Below are 23129 nucleotides of genomic sequence, written 5' to 3'. Positions count from 1 at the left end.
CGGCAGCCCAACAGGCTCCTCTGTCCCTGGGATTCTCCAGGCAAGCGTACTGGAGTGGGTTGCTATTGCCTTCTTCCGCCGGGGGCCCTAGCCTGTCTGAAACCTGCTTCTCTCGAGGCTACAATCCTGCCTGTCCCTGCCGGCCTGGAGATGCCAACTTTGCGGAGGCTGTGTGCTAAGAGGTGGGTGACAGGGCGTCCGGGAGGGTGGGAGAGCGAGGCACAGAGCCCCTTCCTGGGCTGTGCAAAGTGTCACTGGACGTACAGTGTGTGGATAACAGCGACAGCAGGTGCAGGGGTGAGCGCTACTGATGTGACAGGCTTATGCCAGGGCTCCATGCACGTTACCTGGTCAAGCACGGCCTGAATGGAGGAGCCTTCCCTGGTCAACCTATTGAAATTCATTATCCGGCCTTTGTTTTTTCTGGGCTCTAGGTACTATCCGATTATAACTTTTCAATTGGAGTATAGTTGTTGTGGGCTTTCCAGGTGGCTCAATGATAAAGAATCCCCTGCCAATGCAGGAGACGCAGGTTCCATCCCTGGGTCGGAAGGACCTTCTGCAGCAGGAAATGGCAACCCACTCCAGTGTTCTTGCCTGGGAAATCCCATGGACAGAGGAGCCTGGAGGCAAAAGAGTCCGCTGGGCTAAGTCGTGCTAAGACATGACCTAGCAACTAAACAACGAAAATAAATAGTTGCTGTATGATATAAATGATGTATGCACTTTAAAAAATCACCGTATTAACTCCAGCATATATATAGCACTTACTCCTTCCTGGGAGCTGCTTGAATCTCTTTACATTTACTCACTCTCACAGCAACCCTTCCTCTGGTCCTCATTTTACAGATGGCAGGGCAGCTCACAGGGTGGAGGTTTTGTCACTGTTTTGGTCACTGTGCTAGTCCCGGCTCCTGGCATGGCATCTGTGCGTAATAGGAGCTCAGTAAATATTTCCTGAGTGAATGACTATCTCATGACAACTCTGTGGGACGTGCCTTCTCATCATCCCTCTTTTACAGATGGCAAAACTGAGGCTCCAGCAGATTAAGTACCCGTGATCTCTGGGGTTAGGATTTGGACATGGGCAGCTGACCAGGAGCTGTGTCCCAAGAGATGATATGAGTTTCTAGCTTGGCGAGGCCCCGAGGTTTCCAGGGTGGGGTTCCAGATCCTTCTTTCCCACACCATCCTTGGGACGGAGTTCTCAGCATGCCTGGGCAAGGCTTGGATCTGAATCTCTGGCACGCTGGTTTGTGATGTGGCATCCACGCTGGGGAAGCACGGGGCTCGGGGCTTGGTCCCCGTCAGCAGGGGGGCAGGACAGCGCTCCTGAGTCGACCGCAGGTCTCTGTGACCGTCCATGGAGCAGGCAGCGTCCTGACTAGACTGGAAAGGCAGCCCAGCACCCTGCCAGCCCTTGCGGGGACCACGGCTCATTGGTGGCCCAGTGGCCTGCTCCCAGGCCTGGTGAAGGAGCTGGAGCTCTGTCCTGCTGGCCTCCTGCCTACTTTCCGGACCCCGAGTCCCGACCCCATTCTCTGAGGACCTTGAGCCTCCAAGATTAGGCCTCTGGCCCCTTGGCTCCCATCAAGGTGCCTGGCTCAGAGAAAGCCCCACTTAGGGTGGCTGTGCACGTCACTATTTATTCAAAGCCTTTAGCAAGCGCCGGGCAACAGCGGATGCTCAGCGTGTACCCTTCTGCTGCGTCTTATCACTCGGCTCCCTGGGCCGTCGGGGGGATGGTGTCGGTGAATCCAGCGGCCCAGGAGCTGCGGGCTAGGGCTTCATTTTCTCTGCTCTGTGGAAATCTTAGTTGTCACTGTTAAGGTCTTTGAAGCTGGAACTTTGCTAGGACCTGACGTTCTCCTCCCCACACCCGTCCCGGGGTCCCCAAGGCAGGTAGGGCCCAAGATGCAGCACCTCCCAGCATCTTCCCGCCTCTGCTTCAGTCAAGCCTCGCCCTGCGGGACCACCGCCCCCATCACACACGACTCCGCCGGCTCCTCTCCACCCTTGCTCAGTCTGTCCGCTCACCTGGAACACCCTTCTTGGGGGTGGAGGTACCTGTGTTCCTGCTCTTCCTTCAGGGTCCAGCCAAGGGCCCTTGACATGTGGCATTTCCCTTGTTCAGCTTAGTTCAGTATTTACTGAGCCCCTGCTGTCTTCCAGGCTGTGTTACAGGGAAGGATACAGATAGGATACCATTACTTTAACAGTAATGGACATTTATTAAGCACCTACTAACTGACCCCACCCTGCCAAACCTTTGACTTGGTATCTGGGAGAATTCTTAGCATTACCCTCTGATTCAGGTTCTGCTGTATTCCCCATTTTACAGATGAAAAAAACTGAGGCTCGGGTAGTGTATTAGTGTAGAAGTGAAGTTGCTTTGACACAGAAACCTCCCAAGATATAGAGTCTTAGATGAGACCAGTTGCTCCTCCCTCCTTCTCCTGAGCGCGTGGAGCCGGTGGATGGTCTGCTCCAGGGGCGGCCTCTCCCAGCTCTTGTTGCTCAGCGGTCCCCTGAGTGGGTCCCAGTGCACGGGGCTGGAGCCTGCTGCTCAGCACACCGAGAAAGCCCAGGAAGGGGGAGAAGTTCTCTTTCAGGGGGAGGGATGTGTTGGCTAGTCCAGGCTTGGGACAGCGGTTTGCCTCAGAATGCCTGTGGATGCATGTGTGTGCGTGTTCATGCGTGTGGCAATTTGTCACTCCAGCTCTCGCCAGACTACATGAATAAAGAGCAGGGCTGGGGAGACACCCCAGAGGAAAACTGAGGCGCTGTTAACAGAGGGAGGGGGGTGGATGCTGGGCCGCCAAAGCCAACAGGTGCCCGGCCTGGGAACGCCACTGGACTACGGTTTGGTCTTCATGCTGCTTCGCCTGCACAGAGCTTGCTGAAGAGCGCACACAGACAGACAGCATTGGCATTCAGGCTGCTGGATTGTATTGCTCACTCTAGGCTAATTTCTCATATCAGGTTCATCTTCAAATTCAAGCGCTCATTTTGCAGATGAGGAAGCTGAGTCCCAGGGAGTCTTGACAACCTTCTTGAGACCATGCAGCTTGGAGGCAGGACTCGGCGAGGTCTCCTGACTGCCTGGGGCTCTGGCCACCATTCCCGAAGGGCTTGTCCCCGAGAAGGGCCATGCCCAGACCCCCACCCTGATCCCCCCCATCCTTCTCACAGAAAGTCCGTCCACAGGAACTCAGTGAGATCTCGGATGCCTGCGAAATCCTCCAAGACATACAGCACGCTGAGGAAGGGGTGCGTCTGTTCAGACCCCAAGCCCCAGCAAGTGAAGAAGATCTTCGAAGCGCTGAAGAGGGGGCTCAAGTAAGGAGGCAGCGTGCTGCCCGTTGCATCCTTTGACCTCGTCCGCTCGCTCCTCTCTGCCTCTCCCTAGGCATCGGGGGTGGGTCTTGTCTGTGCGCGGCCACAGAGTGAGCTCCTGGTTATCCGTTTAGTCAACAAGCATGTCCTGGGTGCAGCCACATGCTCGGCCCCTTCCTTGGGCGCCGGGATGAGGGAATAATGGCAGGGGCCCTGTTGCCATGGAGAACACCCACGGCGGGCAGGGCCGATGGCCATAAAGGAGTAATGTGGTCAACACGTAACTTCCATGCACCCTGAGGGCAGTGAGGAGTGGGCGTGATGGAGAGGCAGCACCTGGGGGGCCTGCACACAGGGTGGTCCGGAGGCCTCCCTGAGGATGTCCTGGCTGTTTCTGAGAAGGACCCATGACGCTGGCCTCTGGGGGACAAACATCCTGGGCAGAGGGAAAGCACATGCAAAGGCCCTGTGGTAGGAGCTTGCAGAGGAGCCGGAGGTCAGGGCCAGGGCGGCTGGGCTTGAGTGAAGGAGAGAATGACTGATTGACTGAGCAGAGGCTCAGACAGAGGAGTCAGTCACTTATTCCCCATATTTTTATTGGAGGCTTATCAAGTGCCAGCTGCAGAGTTCAGTTCAGTTCAGCCGCTCAGTCGTGTCTGACTCTTTGCGACCCCAGGGCCTGCAGCACGCCAGGCCTCCCTGTCCATCACCATCTCCTGGAGTTTGCTCAAACTCATGTCCATTGAGTCGGTGATGCCATCCAACCATCTCATCTCTGTCGACGCCTTTTCCTTCTGCCTTCAGTCTTTCCCAGCCTCAGAGTCTTTTCAAATGAGTCAGTTCTTCGCATCAGGTGGCCAAAGTATTGGAGCTTCAGCCTCAGCATCAGTCCTTCCAGTGAATATTCAGGGCTGATTTCCTTTAGGATGGGCTGGTTTGGTCTCCTTGCAGTCCAAGGGACTCTCAAGAGTCTCATTGGCTGCAAAACACAATGTGAAAAGTCTCCCTCGGACCCACGGCTTTTTCTGTGTTTTCCAAAATAGGGGTTTGCTAAGACCCATTCTGGTCCCGGCCATCCAGACAGCAAGACAGCCAGCCTTTGTCTGTGAGGAAGGCGTGTACTCCCCCCTCCCTGCCCCCCACAGCTCCCATGGCTGGGGGGAGGATATTGGCCTCTGGAAGCCATCACCTGTTTTCAGATCTGGGTTCAGACTCTTCCCTGCCTTGTGGACCCTGTACTGGGTGGCTTCCGAGTCAGTTTGCCCATCTCTAAAATGGGTATAATAACAGCAGCTCCCTCCTGTTGGCAGGGCTGTTTGGGGAATTCCCGCTTGGCATAGTGCAGGGCACACAGTGTGTGGGATGCGGAGGCAGAGCGGGCGGGGGACCGGGTTCTCGGCGGGGGGTCTGGCTCTGCCCTCTGACCCTTGAGCCTGCTGAGCACCCCGCTTCTCCCCAGGCCCGGCCGTGGCTGCCTCCTCTGTGGAGCACCGCGCCCCTGCCCATTTCGTTCCTTCCTCTTCTCCTTCCCAAACTCCTCTCCCTCGCCCTCCCCGCAGGGAGCATCTATGCGCCCAGCAGGCCGAGCTGGATTACCTGACGGGACGCCACAAGGACACTCGCAGGAATTCCAGGCTGGTGAGACCCCTCCCCAGCCCCTCCCAGCCGAGTGCCCGGGTTCACCCCCTTGCCTGCCTCGTGGGTGTGAACCTCAGTCTTGGGAATGCAGAGGCCGACGGAGTAGGCTTTATTTTTAATGAATGAACCTCACTTGGACCCAAAACAAAAAACAAAACTCCAGAAAAGCCCAATACCAAAAACAAACCAAAAAAAATACGATGCCCCGTTAAATTTGATTTTCAGATAAATAACAAATCATTTTTCAGTGTAAGTATGTCCCCTGCCATCTTCAGGACATAGTTACACTAAAAAAGAAACTTTATCCATCGTTCATTTGAAATTTAAATGGAACTGGCTGTCTTGTCATTTATCTGCTGGCATTTCCAGGACCCCCCCCCACGGGGGACCTGTGTCTCTCCAGCACTCAGGTTTTTTCCAGTCCTGGGGAGTCCCTCTCGGCCCCCTCGTCTCTATCTGGCTGCACTTGTCACACCTCCCTCTCCAACAGCTGCGGCTGTTCAGCTGTCTCTGTCTTTCCCTTCTAGAAGTAACTCTGAGGAAGGCAAGGCTTATGTAGAGGTCTGTATGTTTTAGCTGCTCCCATTTCATAGGTGGGTACACTGAGGCCACGAAGGGGCCACCCAGAGGGATGAAGCACGTGGGGCCGGGTTCCCAGTCTCTGAGAAATTGCTGTACAGTTACTGTTCTTTCCAAAGCCTTGGGAACTTCCCCATTTCTTAATTTCTTACATAGGGTTTTCATCTCATAATCCCACATATACGATGTCACAGATGCACACCTAGGAAAGCAGACGCCCCTCTCGGGGGTGGTCAACCATCTTTTCCCTCTTGCTTGACTGACCCCCCTCCCCGATCTTCTCTGTCCCATCCTGTTTAACCCTTGAGGATCATCTAGTATTTATCTTTCCATATTTTCCTCCCTCGCCACCTTACTGCAAGTACGCAGACTGTGTATATATATAGAGGGATCTGTAAGGGTCACCTTACAAAGTGAAGTCACAACCTGCAAACTCTCCCGTCTTACTTCTTTTCGTTGGTGGTCGCCAACTTTGTGGAAATTTGTCCAGGCTCAGATATAGTGACCCTAACCCACGCGGGCAAGGCAGGGCCTGTTTTGGAAATAACTTACGTGATCACAGGCACACCCATCGTGGGCATACTGTTTGTGGCTGCTTTTCACGCTCCAGAGGCAGGAACCATGTGGCAGGCCCAAGCTGCGCTATTTACTCTCTGGCCCTTTGCACAGAGAGCCCCTCACCCTGACAATAGATTCTTTTCACTGGCTGTACCATGGCGCCTGGCGAGGATGGCCCAGTCTCCTTCCATCTGAACTCCTGGTGCTGCCGGCTGCCTCTTCCGAGTCTCTGGTCGTGGCTGACGTCGCCCCTTAAATAAGCAAATCACAGTGGTTCCCCTCTCGTTGAGTTTGCACCGTCCTAACAACACTGTGGGGTAGGCGCGATGGTGCCTCCTCTTTCAAAAGGAGATGGAGGCTCAGAGAGGCAGAGAAGCTTGCCTGGGACACACAGCTGGCACGTAGAGTCAGGCCTTAGCTGGCTCCCCCAAAGCCCATGTGTTCGCTCATTCTTCCTGCCCGGCCTGGACCGCAGCTTGCTGACTGCAGGCCTCGGAGGACGGAGCGGCCGCTGGCTTTTTGTCCTCTGAGCTCGGGCGCCCCTGGGATGGAGGCTCACGGGTCTTGGAGGAACGCTGGAGCCCTGACACCTCCCCCTCCAACAGGCTTTCTATTACGATCTGGACAAGGTGAGGGAAACTTCTCTCCGCATGGGGTAAGCAAGGCGGGCCGCGGCTAGGCTTGGCTGGATGGGAATAATGTCTTCGTGGGTCTTCCATCCCCCAGCCATCCTATGGGAGGAATACTTGGGTTTCCTCCCCACTTGACAGATGGGGAAACTGAGGCTCGGCCATGAGCCTTCCTTAGGGATAGTGAGGGGCTGGCCTGACTTCGAGCCCAGCTCTGTGTCAGGACCTGCAGGAGAGTGGTGTGGGCTTGGGGTGGGGGGTGGCCCAGGCTCCTTTTAAAGCACCTTCTCTTCTTCTGGGAGAAGCAAACACGCTCAGTGGAGAGGCACATTCGGAAGATGGAGTTTCACATCAGCAAGGTCAGCCTGGTTTCGGGGGCGCCTCTCTGCTTGAGGGGGGGACCTCTGTGCCGTCAGTGGAGGAAGGCTCTCTGGGTGCCAGGTGGCTGCAGAAAGCCAAGGGGGTGCAGAGACCGTGGGGGCTGAGCCCAGAGGTGGGGATCAGGGGATGGGGTTAGAGGGCCGAGTGATGAGTCCAACCACCCGGTTGTACGGACGGGGCTGTAGAGGCCCAGAGAGGGACGCGACGGGCTCAAGGTCACACAGCAAGTCCCTCAAGCTTTATGTGGGCAAACCCCTCCATGAACTCGCTCTGCTCCCTGGGAGCCCCGCGGGTGGACGGAACATCACACACGCAGCTTCCCTGTTTGACCGCTGAAAACCGCATCCACCCATCCCGCTCACTAGTTTTTATCGTGCCTGAGCTGTGCGCCAGCCGCTGCCAGGTGCTGGGGATGCGGAGTGCATGGGACAGACGCGGTCCCTGCCCGCGAGGGCGCACGTGCGCTGGGGGCGGGGCCAGCACGACGTGGGGTGTGGCCTCCTGAGGGGCTGGGTGGGGAGACAGTCCCGGTGCGTGCGCCCGCAGGTGGACGAGCTCTATGAGGGCTACTGCATCCAGTGCCGCCTGCGCGACGGCGCCTCCAGCATGCAGCGGGCCTTCTCCCGGCGCCCGCCCAGCCGCGCCTCCAGGGAGAGCCTGCAGGAGCTGGGCCGCAGCCTGCAGGAATGCGCCGAGGTGGGTGGCGGAGGGCCGGTGTGGGGGCTCACGGGGCCCTGAGGCAGCCTCTGCCTCTGCCCCCGGGGGTGGGGGGGTCTCTGTCTGGCAGGGTCCGTGCCTGCCCCGTGGTCCATCCCAGGGCAGGCGGTGAGCCGCCTCCTGTGGGGCTTTGCAGGACATGTGGCTTATCGAGGGGGCCCTGGAGGTTCACCTGGGCGAGTTCCGCGTCAGGATGAAAGGTGACAGGGCTGGGCTGGGGTGGGGGCAGTCTAGGTGGAGCCTCGGGCCTTCTCCGGGACCTGGGGCTTGTGCTGAGGGTGGGGGGTGATGGTCAGAACCCCAGGGTTCCAGGCCCAGCCCGGGTTTCCACTCCTGTGACTTGTGACCTCGGGCAAGTCCCGCCCGCTCTCTGAGTTGAAAGTGAGGGCCCTGGTCTGCCCCTTGTCATCCTGATGGCTTAGCTCACTGCCCATCCCCCCGAAGCTGATGACCCCCAGTGTGGCGGGGGGCTCCCCGCTTGAGGGCCTGTGACCCACGGGGTAAGGACAGTGGACAGCGGAGAGACGAGCCCGTCTCTGTGTTCCAGGCTTGGTGGGCTACGCACGTCTTTGTCCTGGAGACCAGTACGAGGTACGCCCGCCCTCTGGGATCCGTCCTCAGGGCTCCCCGCCAGGCCTTCGGAAGTGGGGTTTCTGGGAACCAGGGTCTCCGCTGGGTTCCTGTCCCCCGCCCCAGTTGGCAGGGAGGGCCCCCACGGGGTGGCAAGGGGGCGCGGCTGACCGCTCCTTTCTCGGCCCTGGCGCACAGGTGCTCCTGCGTCTGGGCCGCCAACGCTGGAAGCTGCGGGGCCGCATCGAGTCGGACGACAGCCAGACCTGGGACGAGGAGGAGAAGGCCTTCATCCCCACCCTGCACGAGAACTTCGAGATCAAGGTGGGTGGGGCCGGGGGGCGGAGGGCGGAGCGGGAGGGAGTGGGGGCGCGGCGCCCACACCCACCGCTTCGCCCTCCCCCAGGTGACGGAGCTGCGCGGCCTGAGCTCGCTGGCGGTGGGCGCGGTGACCTGCGACATTACCGACTTCTTCACCACCCGGCCGCAGGTCATCGTGGTGGACATCACAGAGCTGGGCACCATCAAGCTGCAGCTGGAGGTGCTGTGGAAGTGAGTGCGGGCGGCCGCTTCCCCACTGCCCCTCCGGAGGAGTGGGGGGTGGGCGGGGGTGGTGGGGGCAGGGGCCTAGGGAGAGTGGGGTCGGCCCCAAACCCGCCCCATCCAGGACCGCGGAGAGACCTCTCCGGCTCCCCCTGGTGGCCTGACCTCACCCCAGCATCCGCCCGGGGCGGCCCGCCCTCAGGCTGCCACCTAGACAAGCAGGGGCTCAGACCAGACCCCTTTCTGCAGCCCTGTCCATGCTGCGGCCTGACCCCCGCCCCGCGTTTAAATTCTCTTTTTTTTCACTTTTGAATTAGTGGCTATTAAAGACCGGGGCCGGCCAGGACCCTTTATGGCAGCCTCCTGGGCTGGATTCCCAGGAGAAACCCACCTCTGCCTTCCTACACCCACCATCTCCTTACCTGCTGACCCCAGCGCGCCCACCAGGCACAGGGGTGAGCGGTCACCCTGCGGTCCCCCTGGGCCACTGCCACGGATGGGGGACGCTCGTGGGAAGCACCCCGGCCTAGTGTGGGGCTTTCCACTGAGTATCCCATCCTGGTGGTTTCCACAGGTTTTGGTTTTTGGTAGCAGAGATCTTTTTTTTTTAATCGCCAAATGAAACCTTGTGTTTCGAGGAAATTCCCTTCTCCTGACTCCCCAGAGCAGGTGCTGCAGGAGCAGAGGGGCAGACACACGCTTCCTCTACTCTGGTGCCCGTTCTGACCAGTTGGGGCCAGTCTGTCTTTTCTCCCTGGGGGTGAACTGGGTGGACTTGGAGGAATGACACTCCCACTTCAGTGCCTGCATTTGTCTAGTGGGGGTGAGCACACCGCTCAAGCGGTCAGGGCAGGGGGTGGCCCTGCAGCGCCCTGCAACCCCAGGTCGGGAAGGTCCAAGGACCCAGGCGTCCGGCTGGCCCATAAGTGCCCTGGGCGGGCAGGACAGGCATCCAGGCAGGGCCCCTGGGCTGTGGGCCCTCGTGGCGGAGCTGGGCTCTAGACGCTGTGAGCAGGGCCAGCGTGCAGACAGGCAAGCCGGTGTCCACGAGGCAGGGAGGGCTGACCCAGCCCTGGCAGCTCCAAGGACAGGCAAGGGCCTGGCTGGAGCGTCGCTTCGCGTGCTTCCCCCGCAGGTCTGTACCTTCCCCCGGGACTGTGACGGGAGCCCCCTGACCCGGGAGGAACCTGTGGGGGGCGGTGATGTGGTTTACGCAGAAGATGGCAGCTCTGAGTGTCCGCTGCTGCTCTGCTGAGCTTCTCAAAGGGCCTCCAAAGGGGGGTCATTCATCGGCCCCTCCAAAGGGGCCAATCGCTGCCCCTCCCCATTTGGCTAAGGACCCTCGGGGCAATGGATATCTGAGACGTTTCCGGGAGGCTTCAGAGGGGGGACCTGGAGTCCCTCCACTGTGCCTGTCCACGCCCCCCCACACTGAGCCTCTGTCTCAAGTCCCCTGGTCCTGTCTGTGGTCCGATGTCCTCCGGCCGTCGATGACACCCTGGCCTCTGCTCTCCTCCAGCCCATTTGATACCGAGAGCTTCCTGGTGTCACCCAGCCCCCCGGGCAAGTTCTCCATAGGCAGCAGGAAGGGCTCCTTGTACAACTGGACACCCCCAAACACCCCCAGCTTCCGGGAGAGATACTACCTGGTGAGTGAGCCTCCCTGGGTGGGGATGTGGTGGGCGGGCTGGGATTGGGGGTGGGGGGTGTGACTCCCCAGGGGTCAGCACATGGTCAGCACGTGCACCTCCAGCTGCAGCAAGCTTTGGGCTCAGCCTTCCTTGTTTGGGGGTGTTTTGGGGTACCTTTTCTTTTTCACTGCCTGCCCTCTGTTCTGCGGCCTCTGGACTCGGTTCTGGCCTTGACTGGGTGGGGTTCTCCAGATGGTTCTGCCACCCCGGCCACAGCCTCGGGCTCGTTTGTTTCGCACTTGGAACGTGTTTCCAGTAGGTAATAGATTGACTTCGTTTGTGGTGAGATAGATACCTCTTTCCTGTGACCTCCAGGGGCCTGGGTCCCCTCCTTAGCGCCCCTACTCTTCTCAGCTTCCTCCGTGGTCCTCCAGAGAGGCTCTGGGCCATCTGGGAGCAGATGCAGCCTCTCTAGCCTGTGTTCCTCAGCAGCCCTTGCCCTGGTGACACCCTGGAGACCTTCTCTGTCATGTTGGCGCCATGCAGCATCTCGTACTTGGCTAAAAACTGCACTTAACAAGATACTGAGGCTCAGTTTTTGCTGTTACCAACAAGCAGGCAGTAAACGACCTGGTACACACGTCACCCTGTGTGTGTCGATGCCCAGGGAGGGTCCAGGCATGCGGAGCGGGACCACCCTGTCGTCCTCCTCTGGACCTTAGGTGGGGAAGGCAGCTTTAGATGAGCCAGGCAGCTTGTGCATTTAAAGGAAACTGGTTGTCCAGCCGGGGTGGTCCCAGCGTACTTTGCTTACAAAGTCATTTACGGTCAAGAGCATGGACTCTGAAGCCAGATGGCCTGGGCTCCAAATTCTGTCTATCTCTGCCTTTCATCTGCCGTGTGACCTTGAGCAAGTCACTCAACCTCTCTGAACTTCTGTTTCTGTATCGGAGAAATGAAACTAACAGCTCTGCCCCTTCGGGGCTTTGTGAGGGTTAAATAAGTGACTTTGTAAATGAGGAATGCTCTCTGGAATGCCTGGCAGTTACAGGTGGTGCTGTAGGAACGTCAGCCATTGGTCTGGTTGATGAGGGGGAGGGCACAGCAGAGGGGGTCAGAGTTCGTGTATGCTGGCCTGGATTAAAATGCCCACACGTCCATCCTTCCTCGCGCGCACCTTGCTTCTCCGGGGGCAGAAGTGTGCCACCCTCAGGGAGGTGTGGTGAGGGTTTACTTCGAGCTGACTCGGGAGCTGGGGCTGAAAAGGAGTGAGTGAGCGGGATACGGGGGGCCTGGCTCTCACCGGCGCTTCCGGGTGCTAGGCGCCTTGGCGGACCCCGGTCATCCCGCGGCTGTGGGTATACAGAGCAGACGTCTGGGGCCACCCTCGGGGGTCTGACTCTGATCCCCAGGGCAGCTGCTGAGGCTGGCCGGCCTGTCTGTCTGTCTGTCTCCAGTCTGTCCTGCAGCCGCGGGCACAGCAGGCCTTGCTGCTGGACAGGCCGAGGGCCCCCTCTGTCCTCAGCTGCCTGTCTGACGGCGACCTTCGGGGCCCCGGCCTGCGGAGCCACAGTCAGGAGCTGCCCGAGATGGACTCCTTCAGCTCCGAGGACCCCCGAGACACGGAGACCAGCACATCGGCATCCACTTCAGACGTGGGCTTCCTACCCTCGGCCATGGGCCCCAATACCTCCATCGAAGAGGAGGCCCAAGAGGAGCCCCCGCCCCTGGGCCTCCTGCCGGACATGCTGCACCTGGCGGAGGGTTCGTTCGTGGAGCAGCCGGGCTGGAGAGACTTGGGGGTGGGAACCCCCGACCTGTCACGGGGCTCCCCCTTCCACGACGACGCGCTCCCAGGGAGCCAGGGAGGCCCCGACGAAGGAGACCCCAAGGACACGGCTAGTGGGCCCGGGCTGCCCCTCGAGAGGCCTCTGCAGGAGGTGCTGGACCTACTGAGGTCTGTGGACCCTGCCCTGCCGCAGCTCCGGGAGCTGGAGTACCAGATCCTTGCCTTCAGGGACCGGCTGAAGGTATGTGGGCTCTCTGCGGGGGGCACGCCCTGATGGTGCCCTGACTGGCAGTGGGACAGGGAGCCTGGCATGTTAGGGAAAAACTGAAATAAACTTTTGGCCCACACAGTACTTAGGTTTGGTGACTTTGCTGTTTGAAACAGCCCCCGAGGGCTGGGCCGAGATGCTGGTCAGTGTTGCTGATGCACCTTGTGGAGGAAGTCTGTGTGCTGGATAAGTCTTGTTCAGCCTTGGCTGAGCAGCCTTTGAGCTCGGTGTTAAGTCAGTGATCAGCCTTTGCTGAGCAGCCTTTGAGCTCGGTGTTAAGTCAGCGGTGTGTCTATTAAGTGAGACGCCTTTAAGCAGACACAGGCACCCCAGGGGGCACCGTGGGAAAGGATCTGCCTGCCAGCACAGGAGACACAAGAGACGCGGGTTCCATCCCTGGGTCGGGAGGATTCCCTGGAGAAGGAAACGGCAGCCCACACGAGTATTCTTGCCTGGAAAATTCCATGGACAGAGGAATCTGGCAGGCCACAGCCCCTGGGGTCACAGAGTCAAACACGACTGAGCACACGCGCGCACACACAGACACAGACAACAAGGTTCTGTGCTGACAGGCAGATAAAAAGCGTTGACCCGAGGCTTATGGCCTCTGCATTTCCTGTGCGAGCAGACTGGTTCAGTTTCAAATCCCAGGGGTCACGGTGACTTTATGCGCCGTGATTGCTGTGAATAACGGGCCGTGTGTGTGTGCGCGCCTGTGCGTGTGTGCACACATACATGTGCACATGCTTTTTCCCCATCAAGCGAGGAAACATCTGCAAGCAGCCTTATTCTTGTCTTGTTGCTCAAGATGTTCTCCCTGGGTCAACCTTCAGGAGCCCAGTTCTGACTCGTGGGGTCTGAGCCAGCCCCGTGCACTCTGTGGGACTCAGCCACAGGGGAGCGGCCCCTGCGAGGCTTTGATGACTTGACCCTTCCCGTCCCGCAGGCAAGGGCTGCCTCCAAAGTCCTCCCCTTCCATGCTTCCCTGGGAGAGGAGACATCTGCAATCCAGAGGCTCACCTGGTGGCCTTTGGCCCGGGTTGTTGGGCCTGACCCACGCTGTCTTAACAAAATAATTTACAATTAGTTGTCGATAGTTGAAAACTGGGCGGCTCCCCACAAAGTCGAGGTTTCTGGTTTTTCTTGGAAACGTTAACGGTCCGCCTCAGGCCCCACACCCCGGGTGGCAGGGCCACTTGGGGAGGGCCCTGGGGACATGCCCCCTGGCCCGGGCGCCCCTGAGGCCTGGCCGTCGGTCCGTCCGTCTGCCCGCAGCCCCGCAGAGCTCGCCGGGAGCACGCATCCACTGAGAGCCTGATGGAGTGCATCCTGGAGAGCTTCTCCTTCCTCAACGCCCACATCGCCCCCCACGAGCTGGCCCTGTTTGGGGGCTCCCAGGGCCTGCGGTGAGTGCGCTCCTCCCAGCACTGACCTGGAGTCCAGCCTCGGGCCCAGCGGCCTGCCGGCCCCTCAGCCCCGACTCTGTGTTGGTCTTCTTTATTATGGCCCTGGCCCTGCCTGGCATGTGACCAGCGGAGCAAACAAGGATCACTCAGCTAGCCTTGAGCGTCTGCTCTGAGCAGTGGGCTTTCTTTTTAAATCTTATAAAACGACGCCGGCACACGCAGTAGAACTTCAGACCTCTGCGGAGCAATCTCGCAGCCCCGCCCCCACGAGCATGGCGGGCACCCACAGCTCAGCAGCACAGAAGTACACGAATGGGTTACATTTCTCCCCACCTCTCGGGACCCCCTGGGGAGGGGGTGCCACGTCCACCCCCTCAGGGCTCGGGCTCAGCCCGTCATGGAGCAGACACGGTGCCGGGTGCGCTGGTGTCTTACTCAACCCCCCGGTGGCCCAAGCTTGGGGTTCCTGCCCCCACTTCCCGGACGAGTAAACTGAGGCTCTGGGAGGCAGACTCATCCAGAGTCCCAGAGCTAGGGATTCGTCTGAGCCCCAGGCTTCTGCACGCCCCGGAAAGTGGGCGGGGCGGGGCGGCCTTCCCAGCCCTGCTTTGTGAGAGCTGTCACTCCCATTTGCCGCGTCTCCGTTTCTTAGTTTTCTCCCCAGTTTACCTTCATCTTCCTGGGACCTGGAGTCGGCCCCGTGATCAGAGCTCTCCAGGGAGGGAGGGTTTCCTCTGCCCTTGGAGGCAGCTGAATGCTAACGGACCAGTCACCCAGTTCTCACTTCCACTCAGAAAGGACAAGAGCCCACCTCCAACACCGCCGCTGAAAGCGCCGTCCAGGGAGCTCACGGCTGGCGCCCCAGAGCTCGACGTGCTGCTCACGGTTCACCTCCAGGTCTGCACAGCGCTGCTGCAGGTGGGCGAGGACCTGGGGGGCGGGGCGGGGTGGAAGATTCAAGACGGGAGGGGTAAATAGTCCTGTGGTCCTCAGGCAGCCCAGGCCATAAACCGAAGGCAGTGGTGGTCTCTTTAGGTGGCAGATGCTGGAGCTCCAATCCAAACTGGTTCAGAAGGAAATGATTTGGTTCACAGACTTGAAAGGCCCAGAGGTGGGCTTCAGGTCCAGCTGGATCCAGGGTTGCAAACAACATCACGATTGGGTCTCACCCTCTCTCGGCTCTGCTTGCCTATGCTGGTTGGCCTCATGCTCTGGCAGGCTCCTGGCAGCTCCAGCCTGCATCCTGTCCTCTCAGCTGCTTTGGCGAGGAGGAATCCCCAGACGACAGGGCGCTACCGTGGGGATAGGAGGGACGGGGAAGGGGCAGATGGGGAAAGGGCGGGTGGGGGTCACGGGCATGGTAGCTGACCTCAGAGGGCATGTTCTGGGCTAACCTGGCACACCGTGGGCTGCTTCCCAGAAACTGGGCTCCCCTAACCTGTCGAGGATGGTCCAGGAGTGCCTTCTGGAAGAAGCTGCGCAGCAGAAGCAGGTTCTAGAGACGCTTTCCGTGCTTGACTTTGAGAAGGTCAGCAAAGCGATGTCCATTGAGGAGAGTAAGTACCTGCTCTCCGGCCGTGTGAATGGCAGGAAGTGATGAGGATGAAAGCCCGTGATGGGTGGGGGGCTCCTCTCCCTTCCAGACACTTGTCAGTCAATGGCACCCAGGGGACGTGAGTGGGGAGTGTCTGGGCTGGGACCAGACCCACACCGTGGGGGCGGGAAGGGAGGCCAGCTAGCCTCGGTCAGCCGGGTGACCCTGGACGAGGGTCACTGCTCTGAGCAAACGAGTCGCTGCTCCAAGCCTCAGCTTCCCCATCTGTATAATGGGGAGGCCCCCGGGTAGGTGTCAATGAAGGAATCCCCAGCACACATTCAAGGCACACACGGCATGCTGCCCAACAGGGGCAGGGACCCCAGCCCCGTGGGACCTGCCCTTGTCCGTCAGGGGAGACTGGGAGCAGCAGTCCTGGGGGTGTCGTGGGGCCGGCAGGCGGTTACCAGATGAGGCTCAGGGCCAAAGCTGCTCGTCTCTGCAGGTGACGCCTGCGGGTGGGGAAGGGGCCTGCCTTAGGCCAGGCTGCGCCCCCCTCCCCGAGCCCTTGGGTCCCAGGGGCAGGGACCCCCTGGGCCTCCTCGTTGCTCACTCTTCCCCCCATGCCGGGCGGCTCTCTGAGCCCAGCCTTTCAGTCCTCCCACAGGCCACGCGGAGGAAGGGCTGCCTGAAGCTCTGGAGGGGCTGCACGGGGCCCGGTGCCACCCTGTCCTGCCCGGGGACGGCGCTGCTGGACCAGCTCAAGAAGACGTTCCTGCACAGAGTCAGGGGGAAATACCCGGGACAGCTAGAGATAGGTAGCCCCTCCCCTCCCCATGCTCCCTGGGCAACGCTGCGTGGAGCCCTGGGGTCGGGAGCATCACTACCACAGGCCTCCCTCTTGCCCCTTCCGTGCCCGCCTCTGCTGCAGATGCCCCCGCGGCATCGAAGGGAGGTGTCGCTCACTTGACCACAAAGCACCTCCTCTTCCCGGGGGAGGAGGGCGGAGCCAGTGAACCCTGGGAGCGGCCTGCGTCTATCCGTGGGCTGGTGCTTCTGGGGACCGGTTGATTGCATAGCTTCCACCAGAACCTTAGAGAAGGGCCCCCGGGGAAGGTAGGCAGGACCCTATCTGCTCGACAGCAGCATCGTGAATCTTGGCTGGACTCTTCCCTGGAACGTAGAGCTGTGGCATCTTTGTGTTGACCACTGAAAGGTGGCACGCGTACTCCGGGCAGTGGCTCTGGACCTCAAGCAGTTCTAACCACCCACCCTGCCGCTGGGATTCAGACTGAGGGGCCTCAGCTGGAGTGTGTCCTCGTGGGAATGGGGGCTGCCCCAGAGATCCCGTGCACAGCCGTCACGGAGCCTCCAGACCGACCCGGCTGGGCTCCCGGGGTGTCGCCCAGGGGTTGAGACCCCCGTCTCCCCCTCACCCTCTCTCTGTGTCGCCAGCCTGTCGCAGGCTCCTGGAGCAGGTGGTCAGCTGCGGCGGGCTGCTGCCTGGAGCCGGGCTCCCTGAGGAACAGACCATCACCTGGTTCCAGTTTCACAGCTACCTGCGGAGGCAGAGCGTCTCTGACCTGGAGAAGCACTTCGCCCAGCTCACCAAGGAAGGTAGGGGCTGGGGCGGCGGGCCGGCGCCCCATGTTAGGGACGGCCCATCGCGGAGCCCTCTGTCTCAGCTCTGCGAAGCCAGTTTTTCAGAATGCCTTTCCCCTCCAGCTGTTCTTTTGAGAACTAGATTTAATTACATTGCCTGTTGACTCCACATAGAAATGAGCTCCAAGGGCAGGAGGTTGTACGAAGCACAGCAGAGGTCGCAAGTGGACAGGAGGGTGTGCTGGGCTGGCCCGAGTCCCTGAAATAGGGACTGGCGTTGATTCATCTTCAGGGTGTATTTGACCCCTAGCTAGAACGCCTTCCTGGAGATTCCAGGAGGCCCCTTCGGGACCGGTTTGGGCGGGGCCTCGGTGGACGCGTCTTGGGATTTGCTCCTCCATAGCTGATGTTCAGCCTGCAGCTTCCTGGACCAGCCGCAGTCAGAGGGGGACCCCAGCTGCCCCCTTCTGTCTCTTCCAGTAACGCTCGCGGAGGAGCTGCAGTGCAGGGCCCAGACCAGGACAGTCAGGAAGCTGCAGGGGAAGCGGCTGGGCCAGCTCCAGCCCTTGCCACAGACGCTGAGGGCCTGGGCGCTGCTCCAGCTGGATGGACCCCCCCGGGCCTGCAGAGCGGCCAGCGCCCGCCTGGCTGGCGCGGCCAGAAACAAGAGCTTTCGGGAAAAGGTGCGTGGGGCTGCCAGTGGCCTCTGTGGGCCTGTGAGCCGGGGGCAGGTGGGCTTCATCTCGGAGAAGCGCAAGGTGGGTGATGGGGGTGCTGCGTTGGTGAGATGGTCCCGACAAGACCACAGTCTCATGCGTGGCCATCCTCACCACGGGCAGCCCCAGTCCCGGGGGCGGGGCCGGGGTTGCCATGGTCCCGACAAGACCACAGTCTCATGCGTGGCCATCCTCACCACGGGCGGCCCCAGTCCCGGGGGCGGGGCCGGGGTTGCCAAGCTGTCATGACTGCGTGTCCCATGCGTACCAGCTCACTCAGCTCAGTGTTTCTACAGCCACGTTGTCTATTCGGTCTCTGAGACGTCACCTGCGTGTAGGGCGTTCCTTCTTCAGAATTCTGACAGTTGCCCTCCTTTACTTTCGACTAACAAATGTGGCTGGCTGGCTCGTTGTTTGGTTCACTAGAAAAACCAAGAGACGGGACCCCTCCGCCTTTTGGGTTCCTGGCCCTGTGACTATTCTAGATTTAGGGGACCAGCCCACCAGGGTCGGAGAAGGACAATACTGGGCAATACTTACCATAGTCTTGGGTGCACCCAAGTGCCAGGCACATCCCCCATCCCCCCTGCTTCCTATGAGCCCCTAAAGCAATACTGCAAAGGAAGCACCAGCTTATTTTCCAGCTGGATGGACATGGCCATGGTCACGTGACCGATGGGGCGGGGTCAGAGCTATGACCGGAAGGAGTGATGAGATGCTTTTCCTTCCGGTGGCCTCACCAAAGCTCCCTGTGTTCAGTTCTTCTGCTGTCCCCCGTGGACAGCGGGTCTCTCTGATGTCGCATTCTATCTAGATGGTAGTTTCAGAATGCATTTTGTAAACATTAGATGAGTTTTCAAAAAAATATGTATTTGGCTGCCCTGGGTCTTAGCTGTGGCATGTGGCATCCAGTTCCCTGATGGGGGATGGAACCCAGGCTCCCCGCATTGTGAGTGGAGTCGTAGCCACTGGACCCCCAGGGAAGTCCTAAGACCAGTGCTTGCAGATGAACTGAGTACCACAGCCTCCAACTCCATGCTGTGTACACAGGCTGTGAGCATACCGGAAGGCGGGCGGTGAGTGGTACCAAGGGTTATGCTCTCACCAGCCCCCCGTTCACAGCCACCTCATTTCCTAGGCCTTGCTCTTCTACACCAACGCCCTGACCGAAAATGATGCAAAACTCCAGCAAGCTGCGTGCGTGGCGCTAAGACATCTCCGGGTGAGTCTAAGCTGCCCTTGCTGGTGATGGAGAGAATCCTGGTTGTGATTAATGCTGAAGTTAGTGCATTTCGAAATGATTCCACTGGGACCAAAAAAAAAAAAAAAAAAAATCACTGCAGTGGAAAAGCACCGGAAAGAGCTGGCTGTAGAGAAACAGCCTCAGCTCTGCCAGCAGCCCTGTGGGCAGAGGCCCCTCAGCAGTGGCCTGGGGCACGTCCGCTCTGGCTCTGTGTGAGCAAGCAGGTAGCCCCAAGAGACTCACTTCTGTGCTCTTGGATTATATGGTTGAATAACCTCAATTTTGTAGAAAAACAGCGTAGAGCTTCTCTGGTGGCTCAGGAGCAAAGAATCCACCTGCTAATGCAGGAGACATGGGGTTTGATCCCTGGTCCGGGAAGATCCCACATACCTCGAAGCAAGCAATTCTGTGCGCCGTAACTATCGAGGCTGTGCTCTAGAGCCCTGGACTCCCACCAGCGAGCCCACGTGCCACGTCTGCAGACGTCCACGTGCTCCAGAGCCCAGACTCCGCAACAAGTCATTGCAGCGAGAGGCCCAGCACCACAGCCAAAGCGGCCCCGGCTCGTCGCAACCGGAGAAAAGCCTGTGCGGCAACGAAGAGCCGAAACAGCCAAAATAAACGAAAAAAGTGTCAAACGCAGAAATGCAAGTTACTCATCCTTTTTTTTGGTCACACCTCGAGGCACATGGGATTTTAGTTCCCCAACGAGGTTTCGAACCAGTGCCCCCTTAAGTGGAAGTGTGGAGCCCTGACCACCGACCCACAGGGAATTCCCCCCGTTATCCCTCTCTGTGCATAAAGTTTTAAAATTTATATGGAGTTCTGAATTACTTCCTTACGTTAGACTTAGCGCTCAGTGTTATCGCAGGGCCACAAAATATAAATAAAAAACAATAGCATATGTTTGGTTGCCCTGGGTCTCTGTGGCTGTGCCCGGGCTTTCTCTAGTTGTGACAAGTGCGGGCTCCTCTTTGTTGCAGAGCGTGGGCTTCTCCTCTCGTGGAGCAAAGGCTCTAGGCGCACAGGCTTCGGCTGTCGCAGCATGCTGGCTCAGTGGCCGTGGCCCACGGGGTGAGCTGCTCCGCAGCATGTGGGATCCTCCCGGACCAGGAATTGAACCTAGGTCCTCTGCATTGACAGGTGGATTCTTATCCAGTGAACCACCAGGGAAGCCCCTAAATGCTTTTGAGACTCTTGAGACAACACACCACTTTACACTCATTTGTGCAAAGATACAGATACGAGGGGGTGCTGGTTTTACTATTTGTAACTCTTATTTTAAAAAACTCATTGCCATTTTGCTAGATGAAAAATGCTCCGAACAGTCTAAATTATTTCTGGAAGGAACCAACAGGAAATTCTATGAGGTCCATCTGGTTATGATCAAATAACCAGGGAGTGGCCAGGAGGTCAGCGGGTGGGCAGCCGTGCCTGGACCAGGACACTGGTCACTCCTCTCCTGGTCTGACCTGGAGGGTGGGGTTGGGCAAGGCAGAGGAGGTAGAAAGGTTCAGAAGAAAGCAGGTCTTATTCCAACATGGGCCTTTCAGAAGGCGTCAGGGTGGAAAAGATGATGTTTGCCAAGGGCACTTCAGTGAACCCGAGGCCTCATGAGAAGCATGGAAGCCTTCAGAGAAGGAAGGGGCTGAGGTCGCAGAAGCCACGCTAGGGCTGGTCGTGCAGGGGTTTATGAAAGCGGACACTTGTTCCTTAAAATGTCCCCTGAGGGGTCTGCTTTCCCCCAACCTCGAACAGGGCGTGGAAAGCATTGATCAGATTGCCAGCCTGTGCCAGTCTGATGTGGAGGCCGTGCGTGCAGCCGCCCGGGAAACCACGCTGTCATTTGGTGAGGTCCAGCGTCCCGTACTCCCGACTGCGGGCAGGGGCTGGGGGGTGCCGGGGTCCATGGAGAGGTTGTGCTGGGGAGGCCACGGTCAGCTCCCCAGAGATGCAAACCCGCACACAGCACGGGCACCGCCAGCGACCCACTTCACCATGCCTGGCGGGGGCAGGTTTCCTTCACGGTTGAGGAGGCAAGAGGCGCTCTGTTAACGTCTCAACCTGCCCCGTTTATGATCCGTGGGGACAAAGGCCAGATGTAAGGTGGGACTAAGGTTCGGCAGACCGTGCTGGACACAGGGGCGGGTCATAGGGTCCACGTGAGCCAGGCCCTCGGGCTCCAGTGGCCCCGGAGGCCCGGGCGTCTGGAAGCACTGAGGCCACCATGGCTCACCAGAGTAGATGAGAGCGAGGCGGGGGGACAGTCCCCTGACAGACAACCTTGATATTTCAGGAGAGAAAGGTCGCTTGGCTTTTGAGAAGATGGACAGACTCTGCTCAGAACAGAGAGATGCGGCCTTTGGCCAGGAGGCAGATGTTGAAATCACAATCTTTTAAGAAGCCTCAGCTGATGGGCTCACATCCGGCGTCCCTGTCTGTGCTGTAGCCTGGCCCCAACACAGGGAGGGTTTTGGGAGGGTGCGGCAGGGGGGCAGGCTGAGCGCTCCCCGAAAAGCATCAACTGGCCAAGCTGCTTCCTGACCGTCCAGGCAGTTACGAAGCCCCGGGGCGTACGTGGGACTTCCGTCCCGGGGCAGAGCAAGCACGGCACTTTGAGGGCTGCACTCCGGTCCGCCTTTGGCTTTGAGCATCTGCCTGACTTTCCGCAGGTTGCAGAGCCGGTCAGTGCCGGCTGGCTGACCCTGCTAAGGCGGCGGTGTGGGTCGTGGGGCATGCGGGAGGGCCCAGCCAGGGTGTCCACTGTTCACTTCAGCCAGACACACAGCCCAGATGCCCGTGGAGCCGGGCGGCGGCCTGCCAACCACGGACCTTGATCTGTGGTTCTACGACACGAGTAAACAAGGACGTGGCCTCCACCGAGAAGTCTGAGTGTCCTTTGCCTTGACCTTCACCAGTCAGAACAGAGGGGCTTCCCTGATGGCTCACTGGTAATGAATCTGCCTGCACTGCGGGAGACTCGGGGTTTGATCCCTGGGTCGGGAACATCCCCGGGAGGAGGAGATGGCAACCCGACTCCAGTGTTCTTGCCTGGAGAATTCCATGGACAGAGGAGCCTGGCGGGCTGCCGTCCATGGGGTCGCACAAGTGTGACGACCGAGCGCAATGAAGCACCAATCACAATGGGGTCTGAAGCAAGTCCACTCAGGGCTTGTTAAATACACTGCTGCAGAGGCCACGCGCTGGTCTGAAGAAAGATTTCAATGAACATCACATTTAAAGGAAGAAAACTAGTTTCCTATTTAAGTCTTAAGAAAACCCCAGAGTGTCCTGGGATGTTTCTGGGTTAATACAGAGGCACCCTGGGTTCTGGATGTGGAATCCACAGTGGGATTGGAAAGCTCTATAATTTAAACATGCTCATTTGCATTTCATGTATATATTTTGTGCTCTTTGGTTTAATTCAGTATTTATTGCCTTGCCGACATGTTGTTTTCTGAAATTTCAATAAAAATAACTTTTTATTGGTGTTTCACTCTACCTGAGACACGAGGAAGGCAGTGGTGGTTTTCTCAAATATCCTGAAGGAAGAAGCCACCCTCACCCCCCACCCCATTCCCCAGGGCCCTTTCCAACGTTGACTTTCTGTGAAGTGGCTGCTCCCATACACGCGGCGGCAGCGGAGGGTGGTGGTGGGGCAGGGCGCCCCTTGGAGTCTCCCCAGGCACCCTGAGTCCTCTCTCCTTGGACACCAGGAAGCCATCCTTCTTGGGCCCTGGGCCCTGTCTAATTTCTGCTCAAGGTTACAAATTTGTTTTTCACACTGGCATCCCACCTTCTCAGGAAAGCTCAGCTGCCTTTTTTTGTACCTGAGACGACAGTGACGGTCCCCACTGTCCTTGCTGGGCGCTCGGGGGCCCCGTGACCACAGGCTGTCTGCCCTGCTAGGCTCCACGCTCTCACTGGGAGGCCACAGCACCTGCAGCTTACTCAGCAGCCAGCTTTGAAACAACCGTAAAACCTTAAAG

General features: G+C 58.9%; 1 protein-coding gene across 3 annotated transcripts in view; it reads left to right on the top strand.

Annotated features, from left to right (window-relative positions):
* Positions 1–21834, top strand: part of RIPOR3 (RIPOR family member 3) — a 71776-nt gene extending 49942 nt beyond the window's left edge. For 2 of the 3 annotated variants that reach the window (XM_061437947.1, XM_061437949.1), the window contains exons 3-22: positions 3193–3339; positions 4896–4974; positions 6717–6740; positions 7046–7099; positions 7668–7817; positions 7975–8038; positions 8386–8429; positions 8607–8732; positions 8815–8960; positions 10471–10600; positions 12040–12612; positions 13915–14045; positions 14840–14963; positions 15466–15601; positions 16236–16397; positions 17035–17196; positions 17662–17864; positions 19036–19119; positions 20899–20989; positions 21437–21834. In XM_061437947.1, the coding sequence (XP_061293931.1) occupies positions 3193–3339; positions 4896–4974; positions 6717–6740; positions 7046–7099; positions 7668–7817; positions 7975–8038; positions 8386–8429; positions 8607–8732; positions 8815–8960; positions 10471–10600; positions 12040–12612; positions 13915–14045; positions 14840–14963; positions 15466–15601; positions 16236–16397; positions 17035–17196; positions 17662–17864; positions 19036–19119; positions 20899–20989; positions 21437–21540 (2734 nt within the window). In that variant the 3' untranslated portion in view covers positions 21541–21834. The remainder of the gene's footprint in view (positions 1–3192; positions 3340–4895; positions 4975–6716; positions 6741–7045; positions 7100–7667; positions 7818–7974; positions 8039–8385; positions 8430–8606; positions 8733–8814; positions 8961–10470; positions 10601–12039; positions 12613–13914; positions 14046–14839; positions 14964–15465; positions 15602–16235; positions 16398–17034; positions 17197–17661; positions 17865–19035; positions 19120–20898; positions 20990–21436) is intronic. The other variant, XM_061437950.1, reaches the window with a different exon arrangement.
* Positions 21835–23129: the final 1295 nt, after the last annotated feature.

Source organism: Bos javanicus, chromosome 13, assembly GCF_032452875.1.
Source record: "Bos javanicus breed banteng chromosome 13, ARS-OSU_banteng_1.0, whole genome shotgun sequence".
NCBI lineage: Eukaryota > Metazoa > Chordata > Mammalia > Artiodactyla > Bovidae > Bos > Bos javanicus.
Note: the sequence above shows the minus strand (reverse complement) of the source record. Positions and strands in the feature narration are given on the sequence as shown.